Genomic DNA, 19,816 nt, shown 5'->3' on the forward strand with positions numbered 1-19,816 from the left:
GAACAGGCATGCAGCGCAGTATGGCAAATGTATGTGGTATGTGCGCCCTACAAAGACAGTCCGTCCCTTTGCAACAACGCCATCATGGCATTGACCACTTCCTCATGGCCTGACATATCTGCACTGTGTGGCGATTCTATCTGTTCCGTCAATTGAGCATCGAGTAATCGCCTATCGTAGTCAAATTATTTTGTTGAGTCATCGAGTCAAGCGAGATCGTCAGCATCTTTTGGCCATTGCAGCTGAAAGAGGGTTGACAATGACACTGACCTGAGCTGCGAGCATAACACCCCAATCCTTGTTCCTGCTCTCAATTTGACAAACCCATCTTTTCCGATCATTATTCCCCCTGCCCAATGATTGATCGTTATATTACCTCCGAAAAGCAGCAGACCGTACAAGGGCACCTGAGCGACACATTTGTATTCAGCAATCAGTCCTCAATTGATCTCAATCAGAAAATAAATCATTGAGCCCCCTGTGTTGGGATGCGAGGGCCGACACCGCAGAGCAGATAGGACTCAGCTCACCTCTGTAGCATCCCTCAGAAAGACTTTCGAGGTTTCAGCTTTAGCGAAGTAAGCCAAGTAACCAGACTTGAATCCAGACTCATTGAACAGCACCGAAGTCGGATGGACGAAGACTCTTCCGGCTTGATCGAACATCTTGACTTCTTTCGCTTCGTGCTGTATCGCATAACATTCATACAGAGTCTGTCAGTGTGGAGATCTGTGGGCCTATATGCAATCCGAATTTTAGGAAGGAGAAGATCTCGACTTACGTCTTTCTGGATAGCACCTTGTTGTACCCGTTCAAATTGCGCTTTGGGCATAGATATCCTAGCTATCCTAGGATACAATCCACCGACGATCACCCCTTTCACTAAATTATCGACTTTGGAGTTGACGCTGAGTTTGCTCAACTCCGATTTAGAGGGATTCATAAAGCCCAAAGAGGATAGAGCTGATAAGAAATCTGATCGGAGAGACGTGATATCTCGCAAGGTGGTTTGACTGATGAAGTTCTGTTGTTTGCACAAAACATATGTTCGTCAGCGCACCTGGCAACAATCATGTCGGGCGAGGCATTCATGAAAGACAGAATCGATCGACGCCCGGCTCACCTGCTCGCAGAATTGCCTCACTGCTCCATGACTCCCGCCCTTCTCCCTCACGGCCATACACGCATCATAAGCTCGAACGTCAGTGAGTAAATCAGACCTTGCCCAAGCGAATGATTCTCTAGCTTTCTTGCTCTCGTCTCGCTTCTCCATTGGCGAGGTGAACAATGGTTTTGACGACAGTATGGCAGCGATGGTGAGGACTGCGTCAACATCGTCAGCCGATTGGGTCCGCCAGCAATATTCGAGTAAGGCTTACTAGGATCGAGACACTTGAAGATGGTACCTAAGACTAGCATCTTAGCCAGACGCAGATCGACCGGGATCATACTCATCTGCGCATGAATTCGGCCGTTCAGCAATACTCATGAGAAGTGTACTATAGGGCTAAGAGCAAACATACGTGTCGTCCGAGTGCTGTCAGCCTACTCTTATGGTCTTCACTCTCCACCGCACCAAGATCTTGTAAGGTCTGCCAAGCGGCATTGATAGCGTCCATTTTCGGTGGATCAATCGCTTTACTGAAAGTTGTTCGCATTCTGTCTTAGCATATCCTCAAGGCTCATTGCCAGTGCATGACTTGCCTCAAGAACTCCTTGACGTCCGTATCCTCGTTCATAGCTTTCACTTGCAAGAACAACGCCTCGAGCGGTGTCCGCAATATCTCAGGAACCGGGAATCGGGGCATGCTATTGTTCTCGGTTCTCCGAGTGTACAGCTTATAACACTGTTGGTCCAGACAGATGAATTAGCGTTCTTTGTTGGACTGAGGTTGATAGATGACCTACTTGACCAGGTTGCGTTCGACCCGCTCGACCTCGCCTTTGTCTACCTGATGCCCTGCTTGTCCAGCATTCGACCAATTTCTGCATTCCGTTATCCGCATCGTACTGAGTCTCTTTGACTCTCCCACCATCAACGACGTAGATCACATCAGGTATCGTGACGGAGGTCTCGGCTACATTAGTAGCCACTACGATTTTCCTCCTCGGCGCAGTGGGCAAAAATACTCGTCGCTGTTCAGCGGACGATAGATTGGCATGTAGCGGCATGATCTCTACCGGACCCAGCGAGGTGTTCTGCAATTCGGTGATACACTGCCTAATCTCCATTACACCCGGCATAAATACTAGTATCGCTCCGGCAGTTGATTTAGCGTTATCGACTATATGCTTGATGATGGCTGCAACAAGGCCGTAGTCTATCCTATCTGAAGCGGCGAGGATCTCGAGAGCACGTTGAGCTTCAAAATCGAGATTGAGCTTAGCGAACTCCGCGCGGATAGCAGCTTTCTGTTCTTCTGTTTGACGGGGTCCAAAGCGAGATGCTTGAGGTTTGTACCTTATGTCGGAGATCACATCTTCCAGGTAGCTGGATATCCGCACAAGTCAATTGCGGACTGATTCGCAGGAAGATTGGGACTTACTGATCTGTGACAGGATGGGTGAAACCCGGTATGGTGAGACTTGGGCAACCTCCAAAGTAGTCTGCAATATTGTCAGCTACATCGACATGAAGACCTATTCAGCGTACTCACTGATGAAGATTTGCTCTGTCAATCACGATCTTATCAGCCTTCGGCCTGTACTTATAGCTCTAATTCTGACGTACCATTGATGGTGGCAGACATCAAGATGACCTTGATTTTCTTGTTTCTTTCCAGCAGATCACGTAACAAGCAGATCAACAAATCCGTATCTACCCCTCGTTCGTGCGCTTCATCCACTGCAACATGACTGACGCCTAAAAGATCAGGATCCCCGCTACCTAGTCGTCTCAACACCACTCCAGTGGTACAAAAGAGGACTTTCGTGTCAGGTGATGACTTCCGTTCGCCTCGAATTGCATATCCGACTGTTTCAGGCGATTTATCTACATCTTCGAGACGTTCTTGGGCTACTCGGGCGGCAACACCCATAGCTGCTACCCTTCGAGGCTGAGTCACGATGATGTTGGCGGATGCACCTCGGCCCGCCTCGATTTCGTGATCTAGTATAAATTGTGGAAGTTGGGTACTGCGAGGAAAGGCAGTCAGAATGATGTGATGCCGAATTTCCCCCATTTGGCTGTGGTGACATACCTTTTACCACACCCGGTCTACAAGACCCTGGTCAGCCATTGAAGCAAGTCTCAACCAGTACTCAGTGCTCACCTCTCCTACCACGACTAACACTCGATTCGATTCCAGCGCAGACGTAATGTTCTCCCTTTCTTTCCAAGCCGGCAACTTTTTCCGATCCGCCAGCATTGGCGAGTAAGCCGGATCATCAAACATGGACTTTTGCTTCTTCCTGACGGCTTCCTCTTCCTCCGCAGTAGGCTCTTTCCGCTTGTATGTCTCTCTGCTCTGCTTTTGTTTCCTCTTGACAGGTGTGCTGGACTTCGACGATATCACATCGTCAACTTTCGGTACCAGGTGTTTCGTCACTTCTCCCACATCTGGTGGCGTTTCCAGCACTTCAGCTAAGGTGCTCTCCAGGTATTCTACCATGATCAATACAGCACCGCCCGATCCAGCTTCCAACACTGATGTAAGATCGTGACGATCGGGATCTCGGAAAGCTCTGAGCAGTTGAGCGTGGAGATGCAGTCGAATATATGCTGGCAAAGTTTCGGATGATATAAAGAAGGAAGGTGGATGAGCGGGGTGCTGAGGAGAGGGATAAGGCGAGTGGTCGTCGAAGAGCACATGAAGTTGGATCGAGTCTGCTGTTGTCTCATACTCGATGTCAATGATGGCTTCAGTGGGAGATATTTGCTGATATCGATCGCCTAAGACAGCTTCTAATGCCATGATCTCCTCATCTCGAGTGATCTTTCTTTCTTCCGTCGCTGCTTCGTCTGCCGACCAGCCATCTCCGTACTCTTCCACACCCCATCCGTCTTCGTTCGCCTCCCATCCGCAGAGCCGTCTTCCAAGGATATCCAGAACTACCGATTCTCTTTGTTTTTGCGCCAACACGATCTCGACTGCCTTTCTGGGAAATCCAGCCTGCTTGACCAGCTTGTCGACCAGCCATCCCTTGACCAAGGCGGATTTGCCCCCACTAGTAGCTGAAGCGCCAGTGATGAAGTCTGCTGATGATGAAGACGGGCGATAACGAGGGGGTAGATCGTCTTCCGGTAGATGCAATAGCAGCCATTCGATCGCTGCTTCCAGCGGAGACAGAATACTGAGCGAGAGCACAAGGGGGTCTTTCGTGGACGACGAGGAGGAATGAAGTCGAGCGTTGGCTGCGGAGAGTGCGGATAGAGCAGAAGTGATATGGGTTGATCGGAAGCCTAGGTTCGTCAATTGGGTCTGGAGAGAAGCTAGGTCGAGGGAAGGGGTATTGACCCCGGACGGCGCTGTTGATGCAGTAGCTGTAGCATCACGACTCGCCTCAAGTACTGCCGAAGGAAACTGTTGCATCATCTGTGAATCATGCTTCAGCATCCGAGACCGAAATTCGGGAGGTGGTCTATTTCACCTACCTTTCGTACTGTAGCTTCGACCGTTTCTCTCAGACTAGAAGCCATCTTGACTTCGGGTGCTCTTTCCCAAGCTGCACCGCCGCCTCCATGCGTGGACTCCTTGACGACCGGAGAACCCCGGCCACTTGGTCCTGAGGCTGTTCCATTAGCTTGGGATTCTTTGGCAGCCTCCTTGTCCTTCTTCTTGCTTTGACGATCTTCGACCTCTTTCTTAGCTGCGAAAGGGTCTGGATCATATTCCCACGCTTGATGAGGAGGTGCAGCAGCTTTCTCAGCCGTCAATGTCGACCAGTATGGCCGTATGGAAGGTGGCAGAGTCATCGACATCGGTAGATGCGAGCAAAACTACGTCATGTCAGCAAGAGTACGTTTCTCGGTCGATGCTGAATTACGATAACGGGCTCACACGGAAGAGAGCATAGGTCGCGGCATAATGTCTAGCTTCTGCAGATGTTCCAATCTGAAGCGGTGTATGAGGTTGGAGCCTGACCTCATCTAGGTTATATATGTTCTTGCTGACCCTCTTCTTGAGTATAACCCATCCGGTAAAAGTCTGCGGGTCAGATCCTCTATTTGGGCGCTGAAGGCACAAATGAGCGCAAAATACCCCCTGAGATACCGTTTGGAATCTAGCTCACTGTCTCAACTGTCGGTCGCTCCCATCCCATTTTCTGACATTTCTCGTTCAATATAGTCAGCGGTGACTTGTATCCTGCTGGAAACAGAGGTGGTGGTCTCGGTGGTCCGTCATCTTTAGCATCGTCCTTTCCTTTCTCCTTCGTGGGCTTAGTGGAATTTCCAGCATTTCCAGATCGTACGACGTTTGTCGGACGCTTCTTCGGAGCCATACCTACGCCAAGGCAAAGTACGAGATCCTGATGTCAATGAGACGAGTAAGCATGAGTATGAGATCACAGCCTTAAAAACGGTCGTTCGATAATATTGTTGAGCGGATCATCCTCCACTTCCACTCGCGTGCCTGAATTTGACATGTGGCAAACTCAGAGCAGAGTACATCCTAGGGCGGGCTACAAGTAGGACGTACGCCACCTCACTACGGTTGTTGCGGAGCAGATGTGAAGACGAGATGGCCCAGACATCGCCATACTTGCCTGGCCAGGCAGCACGAGTTGCGCCTGTTGCGCCTGTTTTCGACTAGCAAGCGGTTTCATGTCACAGGTCTTTGGCACGCAGGGGCAACTGCAAAGATGAGATCTTTGAGGACTGTCGATCGCATTGGTATCTCCCCTGCCTGTGACAATATGCATTACCATCCCTTATCTGTCCCCATCATGAATTACAATACTGGCTATGTCCGAGAAACTGCTAACGATCTGTATGTTCTCGATCTCTGCCCTGAAACCATCCGTTAAGACTTCTGTGAGCTCTCTATCAAATGCGAGACCATTGCTGCCCCGGGCTTGGTCTTGGCATGCTCATGGTTGATCCAGACTTGGTGAGTCAGGTCTAAAAGGTCTGTGATGTCACTCCCAAGCCAGTTTGTGGGAATGTCTGGAGCTGACTCCGTCTGACCGTATCGATCCCACATGTAGATCTCCTCGAGCTCGTGATAGTTAGGGGCTTGGCGAAACTGCAACAGGCTGGATAAGCTTGCAGGACAAAGTAAGTCGGTCTTCGTGTCCAGAAGCGGACCGTCGACTGCTTCATACCAAGCGGTTTTGAAAGCTTGCTTGTGATGCTCAAGCTGCGTGTCGGCGTCGTTCCAACGAGTGCCGTAAATCTGGTCGCCCTCCCGCTGCAAAACCACGTCCATATCTGTTTTATAATTCCATTTCATGCCTGGTCTACTCTCAGACTCGGGACACGAGCTCCAGTATCTCTCAGTGAGCTCCTGTCGTTTCTTGCCCTCTTGCTGGCGCATTCCTGGGCCATAATGTTGCAAAGCGTAAACTTCGCCGGCAGAGGCTAGGACGGCTTGCCATGCGGCGGCTTTCGCAGTATCCCGATCGCTGAGTTCCCGGCTGGACGGATCGATGAGCTGAGAGCCGGTGTCTTCGTCGTGCGACATATCGCCTGAGTCCGGAGCTGACCCCGATTCAGTGTCGGACGCGGGCTCAGGAACGGCTGTGGAAGCTGCGTTGACAGAGCAGCTAACGGTATCAGCCCTTGACCCAGTGTAAGATGATGGATGTTCAGATCACTTACGGTCGAGCCTCTTCGGGTGCAGCCCTTCCAAGAAGTCAAGATACTCTCGGACCAAGGCATCTCTCGAGATCACCTCAGCAGGGATGACGATTGTGCCTTCCTCGGTGGCGCCCGCATCAGTGACTGTTTCGTTGGTCGATACGATGGTAGTCATTCCGGGACGCAGATTGGGATTTATGTAATGGGTCGAACGAAGTGCCTCTGAATAAGACTTGTTAAGTATGTACGAATGTGCGATGCGATAGAACGAAGTTGCGAAGTTATACGATATACATTTCTTGAGAGGAGAGTTCTATGATTCGGACAAGTAGAGCGACCTATTTATACCTTCGAGACTCGAATCTTCGGAGCTGGGTTTCCGAATGTTCGAGTCTACAAGTCCGTGTATCTCGACGGACTCAGCTTCGTCTATTCGGAACAGCCGCTCGACCCTTGTCTTACTTCAGCCCTGTGCTCCGTGTGGCTGGTCCCGAGACATGTTCTACCTGGATCCCTATTCTTTCTCCTGACAACTCGGAGTATCACAATTTAGTTGTGTGAGTATGAGTGTGATAAGGAACCTATAGCTGAGTAAGTGTTTATCAAGTGTCTGTAGTGGAAAATGGCGAGAGCAGATGTTCTGTACATATCAAGACACAGACTCTACAGATCAATAATTTTATATGACTAAGAGCGCCCCCCGAAGATCACCTTCCTCGCCCCTTTTGTGGTCGGAGCTCGTCTTTCTTTGTCCACCACGACTCCTGCTTGCGAAGGGAGCTTCTTTGTGACGCTTTATGTCCACGAGGTCATAAAGGTCAACGAACCAGAAAGGATAGCCTGTTCTGACACAGTAAGTATATGACCTAAAGTCGAGCCACTCCTGATCGCTCAGTTAGAAGGTCATGGGACATCTGGAAATGCTTCAGCATACTGCCCCATCGTACTGGCGTCGTTCTCGGTATGAACCTCTTCGAGAACATACAGCTCGTGAGAATATTGTAAATTAGCGGCATTTCAACAAGTCATACTGTATTCATAAATATCCTTCCTTTACCGGAAACGATTGTTGATGCACCTGTAAGGCGTATGAAATACAAGCTGCGCAAGGATGATAGTACCCGATCAGTGCTAAAATTTCCGATCGCACTACTCCTGCCCCCTTGATTTCATAGCCTGAGAGTGTTGATGATCAAAGTGGATTCGGGTGGCAAGTGGAACAAGCGAAGCTAGATCATCGCTGTTCCCTGTCCATCCCGTGGGCGGCGCAGGGCAGGGGCTCTGTCGACCATTTTCGTTCCATCGATAAATGCTTTCCAGGTCTGTGTATGATGGAGGTTGCGTGAATCCCAGAACGCTCTGGTAATCTTTCTCTCTGAAGAACCTAGTCTGTGTATCTCGGAGCGGGCCTTCAACAGCTCTAGACCAATTCATTGCCAACTCATCTTGGTGTCCTGCACGTTCTGCTGCAATCGACACCCACCGATGACTATATGCTTCTTCGCCTTTCATGAGTAATAATTCATCCATTCCGGCTCTTTGATATTCCTCATTATCTGGGATCGTGCTGTATTCTGGGCATGAGCGCCAGTATCTTTCGGTTAATGCCACTCGCTTCGAAGCCTCTTGCTTGTGCATTGATAATCTGTGTTGATTTAAGGGTATTAATGCCCGCGCGGATGTCAACACCGATTCCCATGCTTCAGCTTTATCTACTTCGTCGACTTGTGCTGCAACCTCCCCAGTCTTGGTCATGTACATTTGAGTGAAAGTGGGACGGGAGAAGAAGCTGTACAAGCTAGAGAATATGCTTGTAGCAGATTGCTCTGTGGGGTTCATGCTAGTAGGCTCGATAGATGAGGTCTTCTGAGCTAAGGGGGGGTTCTTCGTCATTAATACCATTCGGTCAAGATTTCAAAAGGTGTTGGTGCCACCCAGAGACTCACTGTTACTGTTGAGATGTTCCGAATGCAGCTCTTGCAGGAAGTCCAAGTACTCCCGCACCAAAGAATCAACCGAGTCGCCACTGGAAGCAATATCAATTGTGCCTTCTTGCCCGGACATAGTGCTAAAATTGCTGTAAGTAGACAGTGGGTTTTAACGATGGAGTGCGAAAGGATGAGAGAGAGAAGTCAAATCACGAAAACCAGACAAGTACAAGGTAAGGTCATTCGGTTCGAATCAAAATATTCATCGATGATCGGCCTGCTCTACTGTAGCTGCAGTATGCAGGCTGGAAGGAAGTACAGGTGATGCTTGGGCCAAGGCTGACATCCTTTCGCCCCTGATGACGCACCTCAAAGAAAGGATTGGCCCTCGACCGTTCCATTAGTAGATCTAGGCGCGTACAGTACTAGGGCAAAAGATTTCCAGCCAGCACCGCTCATACCTGTAAGATTTTGAACTGCAGACGACCTCTCTTAACCCCGGCTGCTCGCAATTCTTTGTCTTCGACCGCTCCACAGAGTCGTAAAGTGGCGCAATCAAAGGTGTTCGCGTGACATAAAATCGAGATGGGTCGTCCGATGAATAAGCGAATCGCTGCTCGAAGGTCCCACCTTTGATGAGCCCGAAGCCTGATGCGAAGACTGAGCACCGTGTATTGTATGTGAAGAGTCCAGTTGGACTTGAACGGCTGTCTTCTACTTAAGTCGTCCTCTGAGGTCTGGTTTGCCACTCATTGAAGGTAGTACAGTATCCCAGCTACAGTGATAGACGGTCAATACCAACTTACTTCTCAGTAAAATTGCGACACACATTTTATAAGATGAACGATGGATCAAGCGCTAGCACTGGTCCCAGGGGAGATCGTGAGTCTTTGATCGACTGATTTTTCCCCCTGGACGATGTATTTGTGCATCTGGGCTGAGGTCCTCACAGACCACGCTGGAAGAGGAGGCGAAAGACGAAGACGAAGACGAAGAAGAGGCAGAGGAGGCAACCGCACGGGAACTGAAGTCTCAAATGATCCGCCCATCACCTCTGCTTCTTTGTCTGGTATTGGCACCAAAGTGGCGGCAGTGACTGACACGATGTCGCTCCTCGTTACTGATGCTGCTCCCGCTGATGATGATGATGATGATGATGATGATAATGATGATGATGATGACGATAATCTTGAAGACGGGCTCTTCAGTGCGAATCCATGGCCTTCTACTTATATCGCGTCTTACCAAGGTTGGAAGAAAGCTCACGAACGACCCTCCGATCCCGTTTCTGCCTCTACTCTGCTTGCCAGAGTCAATGAACCAGCTTCCATGTATACCGACACAGTACCTATCGTTGGAGACCTGGCCAGTGGGGAACTCACCGCCGAAGTGACGGAAAGGTCTCCTCATGCCACTTATAGTATCTACAACCTGAAGAAGACTACCCGAAGCTACGTCGAAAGTCACTTCGCTTCTGCACGACCAACATGGCGATCTCACGTACGGGAAGCACAGCAGTATCAATTCTTGCCCATGGGCGAGGGTATCAGAGGTATGGAGCAAAACCCGGACTACGAAGCAATCTTACAGAGGAATGCTGCTCAGTGTGCTTCAGACACCGACTCGTTGCCAGCTGTGTTGTCCAAGAAGGAGGAAGCGCAACTTCAATGGAATAATGCCGATTGGCCTGAAGGTGCTCAGGGTCCGCCATTGGATATCAGTACGGCTTATTATATGGATATCGCATTGGAAGGGGTTCAAGAAGCATTGAATAAGACTGAGGCTGATCAGCCAAGACACTCATCGTCATTGACCCATATCCTTAGGAGTATCCCCGGTCGAGCGGAGTCGGCTTCTACAGACGCTTATAGGGCACCCAGCATCGCCCGAGCCGGCAAGCTCAGAGCTAGATACAGAGACATAAGGGATGCGGAGAGCATGCTCCGGGACTTCGGTCTGATCTGAGCTAACGCGGTGCGATCGAAATGTGACCTTTCTATGAGAGCGTACTGTAATCTTGCCCAGAGGCGATTGACCTCATGTCGCGTAAAATTAGCTGCATTCTATTCATGATGGTGACTCCGATGTATAGCGATGCTACTTTGGTGCCCCTTGTTTTTCACTTCGATGACATTCAACACCTCTCCAGCACTTGGAGAGAGCTAAACTTGATTCGCAGTACAGTAGGGCTTCATTGTTTTTTGCCACCCAGCTTGAAACGTTCCGGTGCCCCGCACGCGATTAACGTTCCGAACTCCCATTACCGACTCAAGATCGCGCTCCTTGCTCGTAGCTATCATGCTCATATGCACTAGAACAAATGTATTTCCTGTGTATACCTTACACTAGAACACGCACAAATCGAGTCGATAACTATATTCTGATCCGCAGCGAACGGCCGCACTCTTATCGGCAGATCGTATAAATCTCTCTCGGATAGGGTTCATCTACCCAACTCGACCGCCCTTGCCACCCACGTTCGAGTACACCGAACAAATAGAGATGACAACGCTCAAATCGTTCCAAGCTGAAATCGAAGCTATCTCGCACGAGAAGCATATACAATCCATCAAAGAAGCCAGAGAGGCTCATGCGGCAGCCGAGCTAGCTAGGCACCATGGCAAATTACCGCCTAAGAAGGAGACGCAACAGCAGCTGCCTGTGATTGAGGTCAAGGTAGATGAGGACAAAGAAGAGGAGAAAGAGGTTTCGATTGAGGTGAGTCATTATACATCCGCGCATCCTGCGTTGGTGCATTCAAGAACTCAGGCAGGTGGAGTGGCTGTGAGCCCTAAAGCTAATGGCCTAAATCTGATTGTAGGAATTGATAATGTCCGATGAGAGCAATATAGACGAAATTCAATCGCGCTTAGCTTCCTGTTTATTGAAAGGACACGGTGAACGACTGATATCACTCGGAGCACACCCATCACCTCAACATACTTACTCGCTCAACCCATCTTCCTCTACCCCTGCCGATACAATACCGAATATCGGCACTTCCCTGACTTCAGCTCAATTGGACAAGTCGATCGAGAAGCTGAAGACGGCCTGCATAGCATTGAAAGCGGAGTTGAATGATCTATATAGGATAGACAAGGATGGACGTAGCTATGGATGCTGGATGGTCAGACTGACACCCCGAGGAGTGGAGGAGATCATGGAAGTTCGAGTGGCTGTAGTGGGCAATGTCGATGCGGGGAAAAGTACGACGTTGGGGGTGTTGACTCGAGGTGGCCTGGATGACGGACGAGGCAAGGTCAGTGTGATCGATCATCCGTCAATGCAACTGGATTGTGTCATGAGCTGAGGCATCTGGTTTAGGCTCGAGTAGCCTTGTTTAGACATCCTCATGAGATCGAGACCGGGCGTACGTCCTCAGTGGGTGGAGAGGTAAGTCGAACCCATTTAGATCGACGCCTGATCACAGTCTGATCGGATACATGGTAGATACTGGGCTTCTCACCGACTGGGCAAGCTGTCATTCCCACATCTCATGCGACCGATCCTTCCGACGCGCACAGTCATGCATTAGCAGTGGCTAAGCGAGAGAAGCTGGGCTGGGAAGAGATATGTAAGCGGGCTAGCAAAGTAGTCAGCTTCATCGATTTGGCGGGTCACGAAAGGTGAGTCCGTCTCACACCTGCAAGGCTTACACACCGCTTACAAGGCGTTCGTAGGTATTTCAAGACCACCTTGTACGGTCTAAGTGGATGTGCACCGGATTATGTCATGTTGATGGTTGGTGGAAATGCTGGTTTGATCGGAATGTCAAAAGTAGGCTCTAACACAGCTGCACATCTGCTCTTGAAGCTGACATGTCTCATACAGGAGCATCTGGGTGTAGCTTTAGCCTTGAATGTGCCAATAGCTGTTTGCGTGACCAAGGTGAGCTCAGCTGTATGGCTGGTAACGATCACATCTCGTAGCTGAGCCTCAAGATTGTTTAGATCGATATGACACCGCCAAAAATTCTTGAGCAAACCGTTACTATGCTCACCAAAGTACTCAAGAGTCCCGGATGTCGGTGAGTGAACAAGCCATTCTAATGGAAGAGTCATCCGAAGCTGAGTAGGAACGCTTCAGTCGTATACCGGTCTTTGTAAATACAGCTCAGGAAGCAGTAGACTGTGCAAGATATCTTGGTCAACCGCTAGGCTCGGGAGGTCGACTTTGTCCGATATTCATGGTTTCCAATGTTACCGGGCACAATTTACCGATGTTACGCACTTTCTTGAATTGCTTGCCGTCCTCGCAATCAGATGACAAGTATGTGGTGGATGCGCCATTTGAGTTTCAGATCAGTGATGTATTCTCGGTGCCCTTCGTCGGTACTGTCGTAGTAAGTGTCGCTCGGATTTTTACCCGTCTTGGTCTGGTCGCTGACAACCAATATGATCACAGAGCGGAGTAATAACATCTGGGACGGTACAAGGTGAGTCTCCACCAATGCATCAACGATGAAAGCTCATGTTTAAAACATTTCAAGCCAATGATGCGGTACTACTGGGACCCGATTCGGTCGGCCAATTTATGCCTACTGCCGTCAAGACGATACAGCGTAAGCGAGCTTCGGTGAACAGTGGTGAAGCGGGTCAAAGTGTATCGTGAGTCTTTTCACTGTTTATCTCTTGTGGCCAATTGCTCTGGTTGACAATGCATTGGACATAGATTCGCTTTGAAGAGGATACGTCGTACCCAGGTCAGAAAAGGGATGGTATTGATCGGCAAGACTGAGAATCCACCCAAAGGTGAGTCCGTCTCGTTGTAGATGCTGGCAGTCTCGAACAATTCTGATGTCTAATTTGTATCTGATAGCCGTCAAGAGATTCGAAGGTATGGTCATGGTCCTACACCACGCTTCGACAATACAGCCGAAATATCAAGCCATGATGCATTGCGGTGCTATTCGAGTGAGTCTCGTACAGCACCAGTACCCTTCTAAGCCATTATGTACTCTCGTGCTGTCTGTCAATGGAGGGAATTAGCTGATATCCTTGGCGGGCTTGATAGCAAACTGTGAGGATAGTATCTCTTGATCACCCTTCGGGCTTGATACGTACGGGTGACCGAGCGAAATGCGTCTTCGAGTTCATCAGTCATACCGAGTTTTTGAAAGAGGGTCAATTGATATTGCTCAGAGAAGCCAAGACGAAAGTACTGGGTGTGGTGACTAAGGTCTTACCGTAATCGCAGGACCAATGGAACCATGGACGGGATGTCATCCTACAGGAGGGAAGGAGGGCAAGGTTTTTCTTTCTCTTTTTCATCTTCCTGTTTGTATAAGGTTGTACTTTGTTACACACAGAGATAGTGAGCATATAAGTCATTCAGCCACTGAAATAGCATTGTAGCTTCATGAATACACATGGGTTGTATCTTGCGTTTCTTCATTGAGATTGAGCCTAGGACGCGTTAAGGGATGATTGAGGCGATCATTGCGTCATCCGCGTTTGGCTTGTTTTGGTTATCTTCCAACTTTCTCAGGTTGCCTATGGATTCATCATAAACACGTTCCCTCTTGTCTCTTCTCACCATCGTCATTGACATCATTGTCTATACCTATACTAAGCACCTGATCGTACTTGCCGACTTGTCTAGCTGGTAGCCTGCACACCGACTCGCAACAATCTCCATCAACGCAAATCAGAGTCGAATCATTAAGACCCTACACATATCAAACATGTCTTCGCCGACGGATCGTTCGAGACCGAAACGCGATCCTTTACCTAGGAGCTCGTCACTCACCAACATCATGACGCTCACGAGTCTCGATAGGTATTCTGAGGATTGGGCTGGGGCATTGACTTTGTTAGGTGGGTATTATCGGTCTCGCTTTTACTCTCTGTGCCGCTTTGTTTTCATATCTATTGCCAATCTGCATACGCTCTGCGCCCCTCAATCTCCTATTCCTGCATGCTATACGACCCTGCTTATATGTATCAAAGGCTATGAGTGAGAATGCAAACAGGTAGCTGACGATCTACACTTTTGATCCGTAGATGTCATTGAGACGTTCTTCGACTCACGATTAGACCTCTTCAACCGTCGATTGAAAGCCCAATCCTCCCGGATCAAGTCCAGAGCCGTAGAGCTTCTTCCGAAAGGCCTGAGAACGCCAGGAGGAGGAGGAAGTAGTATCTTATACCTCGATGGAGATGAGCCTCCGCCAAACAATGATAAAGATAGAGAGGAGAGGGGGGATAGGGATAGGGACAGAGTAGGGGACAAGTATAGGAAAGAGGTGGAACGTGAAGTGGAGAGGATCAAAGTCAAGGTGAGGTGATCAAGTCTGCGTGACCGATCATAGCCAAATGGTCAACTTCAAGGGAGGGGGAGAGTCTTCTTGGTCACTATCCTACCAAAGACGATGAGGGGATGAAAAGCTGAATATACCTTTGCATTCAGCTCGCAGCTAAGGTCACCCACTTATCGGGGACTTGGAGATCCGCTCAAGTCGTCCGGACAAAAGACAAGATATGTAAGTGCTAGCATTCATCAATCACCTGTTTTCACTTTGTAGGCAGAGGTAGAGATTAAGACGAAAAGCAGATAGATCAATCTGACTGACCTTGTGTTCATAGCTTTCCTGTTCGGAGTCATGAGTCTGGCATTCACCTGCTTGTTATACGGTATGGCTCCTGAATATTTCCCCTTGGTGTACACCGTCCAGAGTGCACTGTATTTGCCATTGAGGTTTTATACGTATAAGAAGAAAGCCTGGCATTATTTCTTGTTTGGTGAGTACCCCATGTACAAAGCGTTGTTCCCGTTTTGAGGATTCCTGCTGATCGTAATCACTACGCAGAGTGAGCCAAATCCTCGAGAAAGCTTCGATCCAACAGCTGGTGAGGCGATCTGATCCTGATGTGTTCATTTAGTCTATGTTACTTTGTGAACATCCTTGATCTACTTTGGATGTGGGTATTCCCTTCGTCCACGAAGTTGTTCATATGTTGTTACCTCTTGACTCTGGGTAAGCTGTTCACCTCTGTCAAATCTGTCCTCCTTCACGTCGCTGATGCTGTCATTTGTAGGCCCGATCGCAAGCGCAATCATAACCTGGCGAAATTCCTTGGTATTCCATTCGCTAGACAAGATCATATCGATATTCATACATATCTACCCGCCCATCGTATTGAGCGTCATTAGGTCAGCTATTATAACCGCATTCGAGTCATCTGCATAGCTGACCGTTGATGGGAGTAGACATAATTACCCGAATGCTGAAGAGAGGTACCCCGGTCTGAAGGATGTCAACAAGTATAAATGGTATACTATGATTCTGCTCAGTGGTGTACCTTGTGAGTTGCCCCTGTCTTCCACACATATCGGAAGATCAGTACTTGAGGCTGATGATTATTCTGAAGACATACTATGGCAAGCAGCATACTACAAGGTCAGCTACTCTGATTCTGAATTCATGCCAGCACGCGCAACTGATCGATCAACACGTGTGTAGTTCATCTCGTTGGACAGAAAAAGCAAGATCGAATCTGGACAAAGGCAAAACTCCTTCCGATAGTAAGTCAGCTCATATCTTTACGACGAACGCCCATGCTGATCGAAGATATGCGCACAGCTTGCTCAATGATAAGCGCGGGCCAATCGGAAAAGCTCTGCAAGGCATAAGGCCTGAGCATAGAGAATTATGGTTCATCTTTGGCCAATTGAGTGAGTCATGAACTGATGGTCCTGATCAAACGGGAAACGGGGAACGGATCCAAACAGAAATCCAGAAACTAACATATTGCAACAGTCTACAGCATCATCTTCATGATTCCACCCGCTGCGTTATTCATCAACAGCTCAAGAGCCAGCTCAGTCTTCTTGATTGTCATCTTCGCCGTCTCAGCATGGAACGGGGCGAGTTTCTACGTTGAAGTGTTCGGCAGGAAGTGAGTAATTTTTCCGTCGCGCGCTATCCAGTTCATCCTTTTTCAGGTCATGTTAAAGGCGGGCCCGCCTTTTCCCCTGTTCCACCGAATGCCAATCTCTTTTTCTACTTGATCCGGATACAGATCAAAACTTTCGAAAGTTGTGATGTACTGATAAGACTTGCTGGGTTATCCAGGTTCGAGCGTGAACTCGAGAAATTACGAAAAGAAATGGAATTAGCCTCTGCTACTGGAACCTCTATCTCCTCATCAGCTGGAACACCTTCGATGCATCCTAGCGGATCTATTTCGACCCCCCATTCACCGGCTTTCACAGAGACAGAGGCTGTTTCTCCCCAGCAGAGCGTCTATGAAGATGGTGAAGACGACGGCGACGGAGAAGGTGGATCCACAGCTGAGAGACCTTCTAGGGGATTAGATGATAGTCCGTTAATACTTCCTTCGAGCCAGAATCAACAGGCGAAAGATATGGAAGTGCCTCAATATACCCTTGAGCGAGCGGTAGAAGAGGTGGATCGCGGTCAGGAAGGGAAGAAGGATATATAGTATATGTGAACTACAGTGTAATGCATGTACGATATGTGATTTTTGCGAGTTTGGGGCATCAAGCTTTCAAATTTGACGATAAGCAGGAATTTACAATGAGGCGTGAAGCGCGGGAGCATGTGATGTGCGGAAATGGAAGTGAATGAGCTTCCCCAATGGAGGTTTTACAAGCAGGTCAACACATTACCATTCTATGGCTGAACGATTTGTACGTTGTAACTATCGATCAACATCTGCAAGTTGTTGTTATATAACAAGAAAGATAGTATTCTAAATGAAGCATGCGGCATCGGAAGTTGATGGCGGATCTGACAGAGCAAAAGCACCGTACCGGCATTAAGTGGTACTGATCACACAACAAGTATCAGCCCTGCTCTGATCAGGTGTGTCTTCTTGTCTGAGGCCATGCTTGGAACGCAAGATACTCACATCCTTGTCTGTCGCTTGGCAGTAAGAAGCCTCTCAGTCCTGTACGCTTCATAAAGCGTCTCCCTCGTCGAATTAATCAAGATCTTAGAATTCTCGCCTAGGATATTATCTTTCAGTAGGTTGAAATCGTTGTGAGCCGAATTGAAAATGTCCGCTCGACCCCATTTAAACACCCTCTTCGAGCTGTTATCTGCTCCGTCAGAGTCCGATGCGGGAGCAGATATCCTGGAGGTCGTAGTGGTAGTAGTGATTATACTACTTCCGGTCGTCTTGGTCGTTGTGATCACTTCTGTGGTCTGAGGTAGAGCGATCGTTTGATCAGGTAGGAAGATATGATACGGTAATTCCAGTGCGATGTCTTGGGTGTTTGCGATGTTAGTGGTGTTGGCTGTGATAGAGTCGGGTGTGGGAGGTCTTTGGTCATCTTCCCCTTTCCCTCTTTCGGAATCGATGCTCTAAGAGTCGACAATCGTCATCAGCTTCTTACCCATGATCGAGATTCATGGCGGGAAAGCAGGTTGGATCCGACTTACCTTTCTGATTGTGCTTGTATCGTCTACGTCGTTGAAGATACCGAAGCCTTTTCCGGGAATGTCGTATTTTTTGTTCCCCAGATCACGCCTCATGACGGCTTTGACCTTGTTCAGCTCTGATATCGTCAACAAGTCTGAGTGCGTGAGGATCGGAAGCACGTTCGCCCTTTTCGACAGTTTACGAATCTATGCGTGAGCAGGAGCAGTATATAGTATCATCAGCTTCACTCGCATGACGGCTGCACAGATGCCGGCTTCATCTGTGGCTGTTTATCCAAGTCAGAGATCACAGTCTCACTCACGATTTCGATTTCAACCTCTGATACCCTGGCTTCTGACGACGGGTCATACGCTTCATCATCCATGACGGATCTGAAACTCGGCTGATCATCATCGAACAGACCGATACATGACCAATCTACTATATCCATATCGCCTCTCGCTTGTGGGCGAAGGATCTCTCGAGCATCGATGAGGTAAATCACTTCAAACCGACAAGCGATCAAAAGTAGAGATCGGGAGAAATCAGCTTCGAGTCAATGCTGAATGTCTCCAAACAGGTAGCGATGACGAGTATGTAAAAGACTTACCAAGATGTATTAAACCCTCTTCGCCACCTGTCATCCGCCTGATTTTCTTTTCTTCCTCACACATCACTTCGAACCTATCCTCCAACAATCTGATCAAACCACCTACACCCCTCATCCTGGATTTCGTCGCGAACTCATCGTTCATGCGCAGATCCAATCCAGGGGTATCTATGATGCGGACCAAAAGCCGCTCGTCGATCGTGCTTATAGCGGTGTACGAAGATAATTTGCTTGTTGCTCTTAAGGGCATGATCGGAGTTGGATGTTCCGGAGTATTCAACGACGAAAGTAGGAGGTTTATGAATCTGTTTTACCATTTGTTCCACAAATCAGCTCAATTCAGTTGTCCGCCGGAACAATACAAAGTAGAATGAGCTGACCCAGTCTTGCCTACGCCTTTACCTCCTACTACAGCAATATTCAATTTCCCGACCGTCCCCTTCTTTCTGCCTTTTCTTCTACTGATCACTCGGTGTAAGCTATCTCTGGACGATCCACCTTCACCGTGGCCCGATGCAGAAGCAGAAGCTGAAGCAGATTGAGGCGTCCGTGTATATTGTTGATTCTTCCAAGAAGACGGTGGTTGAGGTTGAGTATAGTTGTAGATAGGCTGTGAGAACGGATGATCAGACGACCAACCTATTCGGGACTTCCGAAAATCTTCCTTGTTGCCATTGGGGGAATTCGAGTCGTCGAAATTGATATTCAGGTCTTTATGATTGATCAATTTCGGAGTGAACGGTCTATGGAATTGAGGGAATGTATTCTGCTGAGGAGAGGTGATAAGAGAAGGTTTCTTCCCGAAGGACATCTTGCGTCCACCGTTCCTCGACACGGAAGTAGGTGATGTTGGCGAAGTCGGAGAGAAAGGTGATATAGGCGACTTGGCTTCGAACTTGAAAGGGGCTACTTCTTCCCAAGATGAGATGTCCAATAAGGGTGTAGTCAGATCAGGAAGTGATAGAGAAGGACGAACTACTTTATGGGTATCAGGTGAATTAGAATTGGATTGAGGACGACCTCTTTTGCGCAAGAAGGACGGAGCCATCTTGATTGTCTTTGGATTTGATGAGGTCTGTACGAAGCAATTATATTGTCAATTGATTGGAGATGATTGCCAGAAGTCACGATAGATTTTGACAAAGGAGGTGAA

The 19,816-nt window shown here is 48.6% G+C and overlaps 7 protein-coding genes across 7 annotated transcripts; 3 read left to right on the forward strand and 4 right to left on the reverse strand.

Moving 5' to 3' along the window:
• Positions 1–47: 47 nt before the first annotated feature.
• On the reverse strand, positions 48–5,442 carry I303_103393 (uncharacterized protein; the record flags this gene model as incomplete). Its single annotated transcript, XM_065968746.1, has 17 exons — positions 48–171; positions 271–407; positions 531–686; positions 782–1,024; positions 1,124–1,323; positions 1,380–1,455; positions 1,524–1,641; positions 1,705–1,847; positions 1,909–2,491; positions 2,547–2,607; positions 2,658–2,672; positions 2,732–3,135; positions 3,201–3,217; positions 3,273–4,535; positions 4,595–4,939; positions 5,001–5,174; positions 5,233–5,442. The coding sequence occupies 17 exons, from the start codon at positions 5,440–5,442 to the stop codon at positions 48–50; spliced, it is 4,269 nt and encodes a 1,422-aa protein (XP_065824818.1).
• A 521-nt stretch (positions 5,443–5,963) lies between these two features.
• Positions 5,964–6,914, reverse strand: I303_103394 (uncharacterized protein; the record flags this gene model as incomplete). The annotated part of the gene is made up of 2 exons (XM_018406740.1): positions 5,964–6,688; positions 6,761–6,914. The coding sequence occupies 2 exons, from the start codon at positions 6,912–6,914 to the stop codon at positions 5,964–5,966; spliced, it is 879 nt and encodes a 292-aa protein (XP_018263548.1).
• A 974-nt stretch (positions 6,915–7,888) lies between these two features.
• On the reverse strand, positions 7,889–8,803 carry I303_103395 (uncharacterized protein; the record flags this gene model as incomplete). The annotated part of the gene is made up of 2 exons (XM_018406741.1): positions 7,889–8,610; positions 8,686–8,803. The coding sequence occupies 2 exons, from the start codon at positions 8,801–8,803 to the stop codon at positions 7,889–7,891; spliced, it is 840 nt and encodes a 279-aa protein (XP_018263549.1).
• A 703-nt stretch (positions 8,804–9,506) lies between these two features.
• Positions 9,507–10,632, forward strand: I303_103396 (uncharacterized protein; the record flags this gene model as incomplete). The annotated part of the gene is made up of 2 exons (XM_018406742.1): positions 9,507–9,549; positions 9,620–10,632. The coding sequence occupies 2 exons, from the start codon at positions 9,507–9,509 to the stop codon at positions 10,630–10,632; spliced, it is 1,056 nt and encodes a 351-aa protein (XP_018263550.1).
• A 537-nt stretch (positions 10,633–11,169) lies between these two features.
• Positions 11,170–13,857, forward strand: I303_103397 (uncharacterized protein; the record flags this gene model as incomplete). Its single annotated transcript, XM_018406743.1, has 13 exons — positions 11,170–11,385; positions 11,489–11,926; positions 11,992–12,060; positions 12,118–12,293; positions 12,348–12,444; positions 12,499–12,555; positions 12,618–12,694; positions 12,754–13,009; positions 13,072–13,102; positions 13,157–13,274; positions 13,339–13,418; positions 13,486–13,580; positions 13,681–13,857. 13 exons carry the CDS (start codon positions 11,170–11,172, stop codon positions 13,855–13,857), a joined length of 1,887 nt encoding a protein of 628 aa, XP_018263551.1.
• Positions 13,858–14,350: 493 nt separating this feature from the next.
• Positions 14,351–17,111, forward strand: I303_103398 (uncharacterized protein; the record flags this gene model as incomplete). The annotated part of the gene is made up of 12 exons (XM_065968747.1): positions 14,351–14,483; positions 14,670–14,944; positions 15,076–15,148; positions 15,252–15,411; positions 15,549–15,643; positions 15,705–15,819; positions 15,877–15,971; positions 16,038–16,066; positions 16,130–16,191; positions 16,250–16,341; positions 16,427–16,565; positions 16,742–17,111. The coding sequence occupies 12 exons, from the start codon at positions 14,351–14,353 to the stop codon at positions 17,109–17,111; spliced, it is 1,638 nt and encodes a 545-aa protein (XP_065824819.1).
• A 336-nt stretch (positions 17,112–17,447) lies between these two features.
• On the reverse strand, positions 17,448–19,711 carry I303_103399 (uncharacterized protein; the record flags this gene model as incomplete). The annotated part of the gene is made up of 6 exons (XM_018406745.1): positions 17,448–17,457; positions 17,541–17,995; positions 18,074–18,259; positions 18,376–18,557; positions 18,664–18,968; positions 19,044–19,711. 6 exons carry the CDS (start codon positions 19,709–19,711, stop codon positions 17,448–17,450), a joined length of 1,806 nt encoding a protein of 601 aa, XP_018263553.1.
• Between the last annotated feature and the right edge of the window lie 105 nt (positions 19,712–19,816).

Source organism: Kwoniella dejecticola, chromosome 4 (assembly GCF_000512565.2).
Source record: "Kwoniella dejecticola CBS 10117 chromosome 4, complete sequence".
Taxonomy (NCBI): Eukaryota; Fungi; Basidiomycota; class Tremellomycetes; order Tremellales; family Cryptococcaceae; genus Kwoniella; species Kwoniella dejecticola.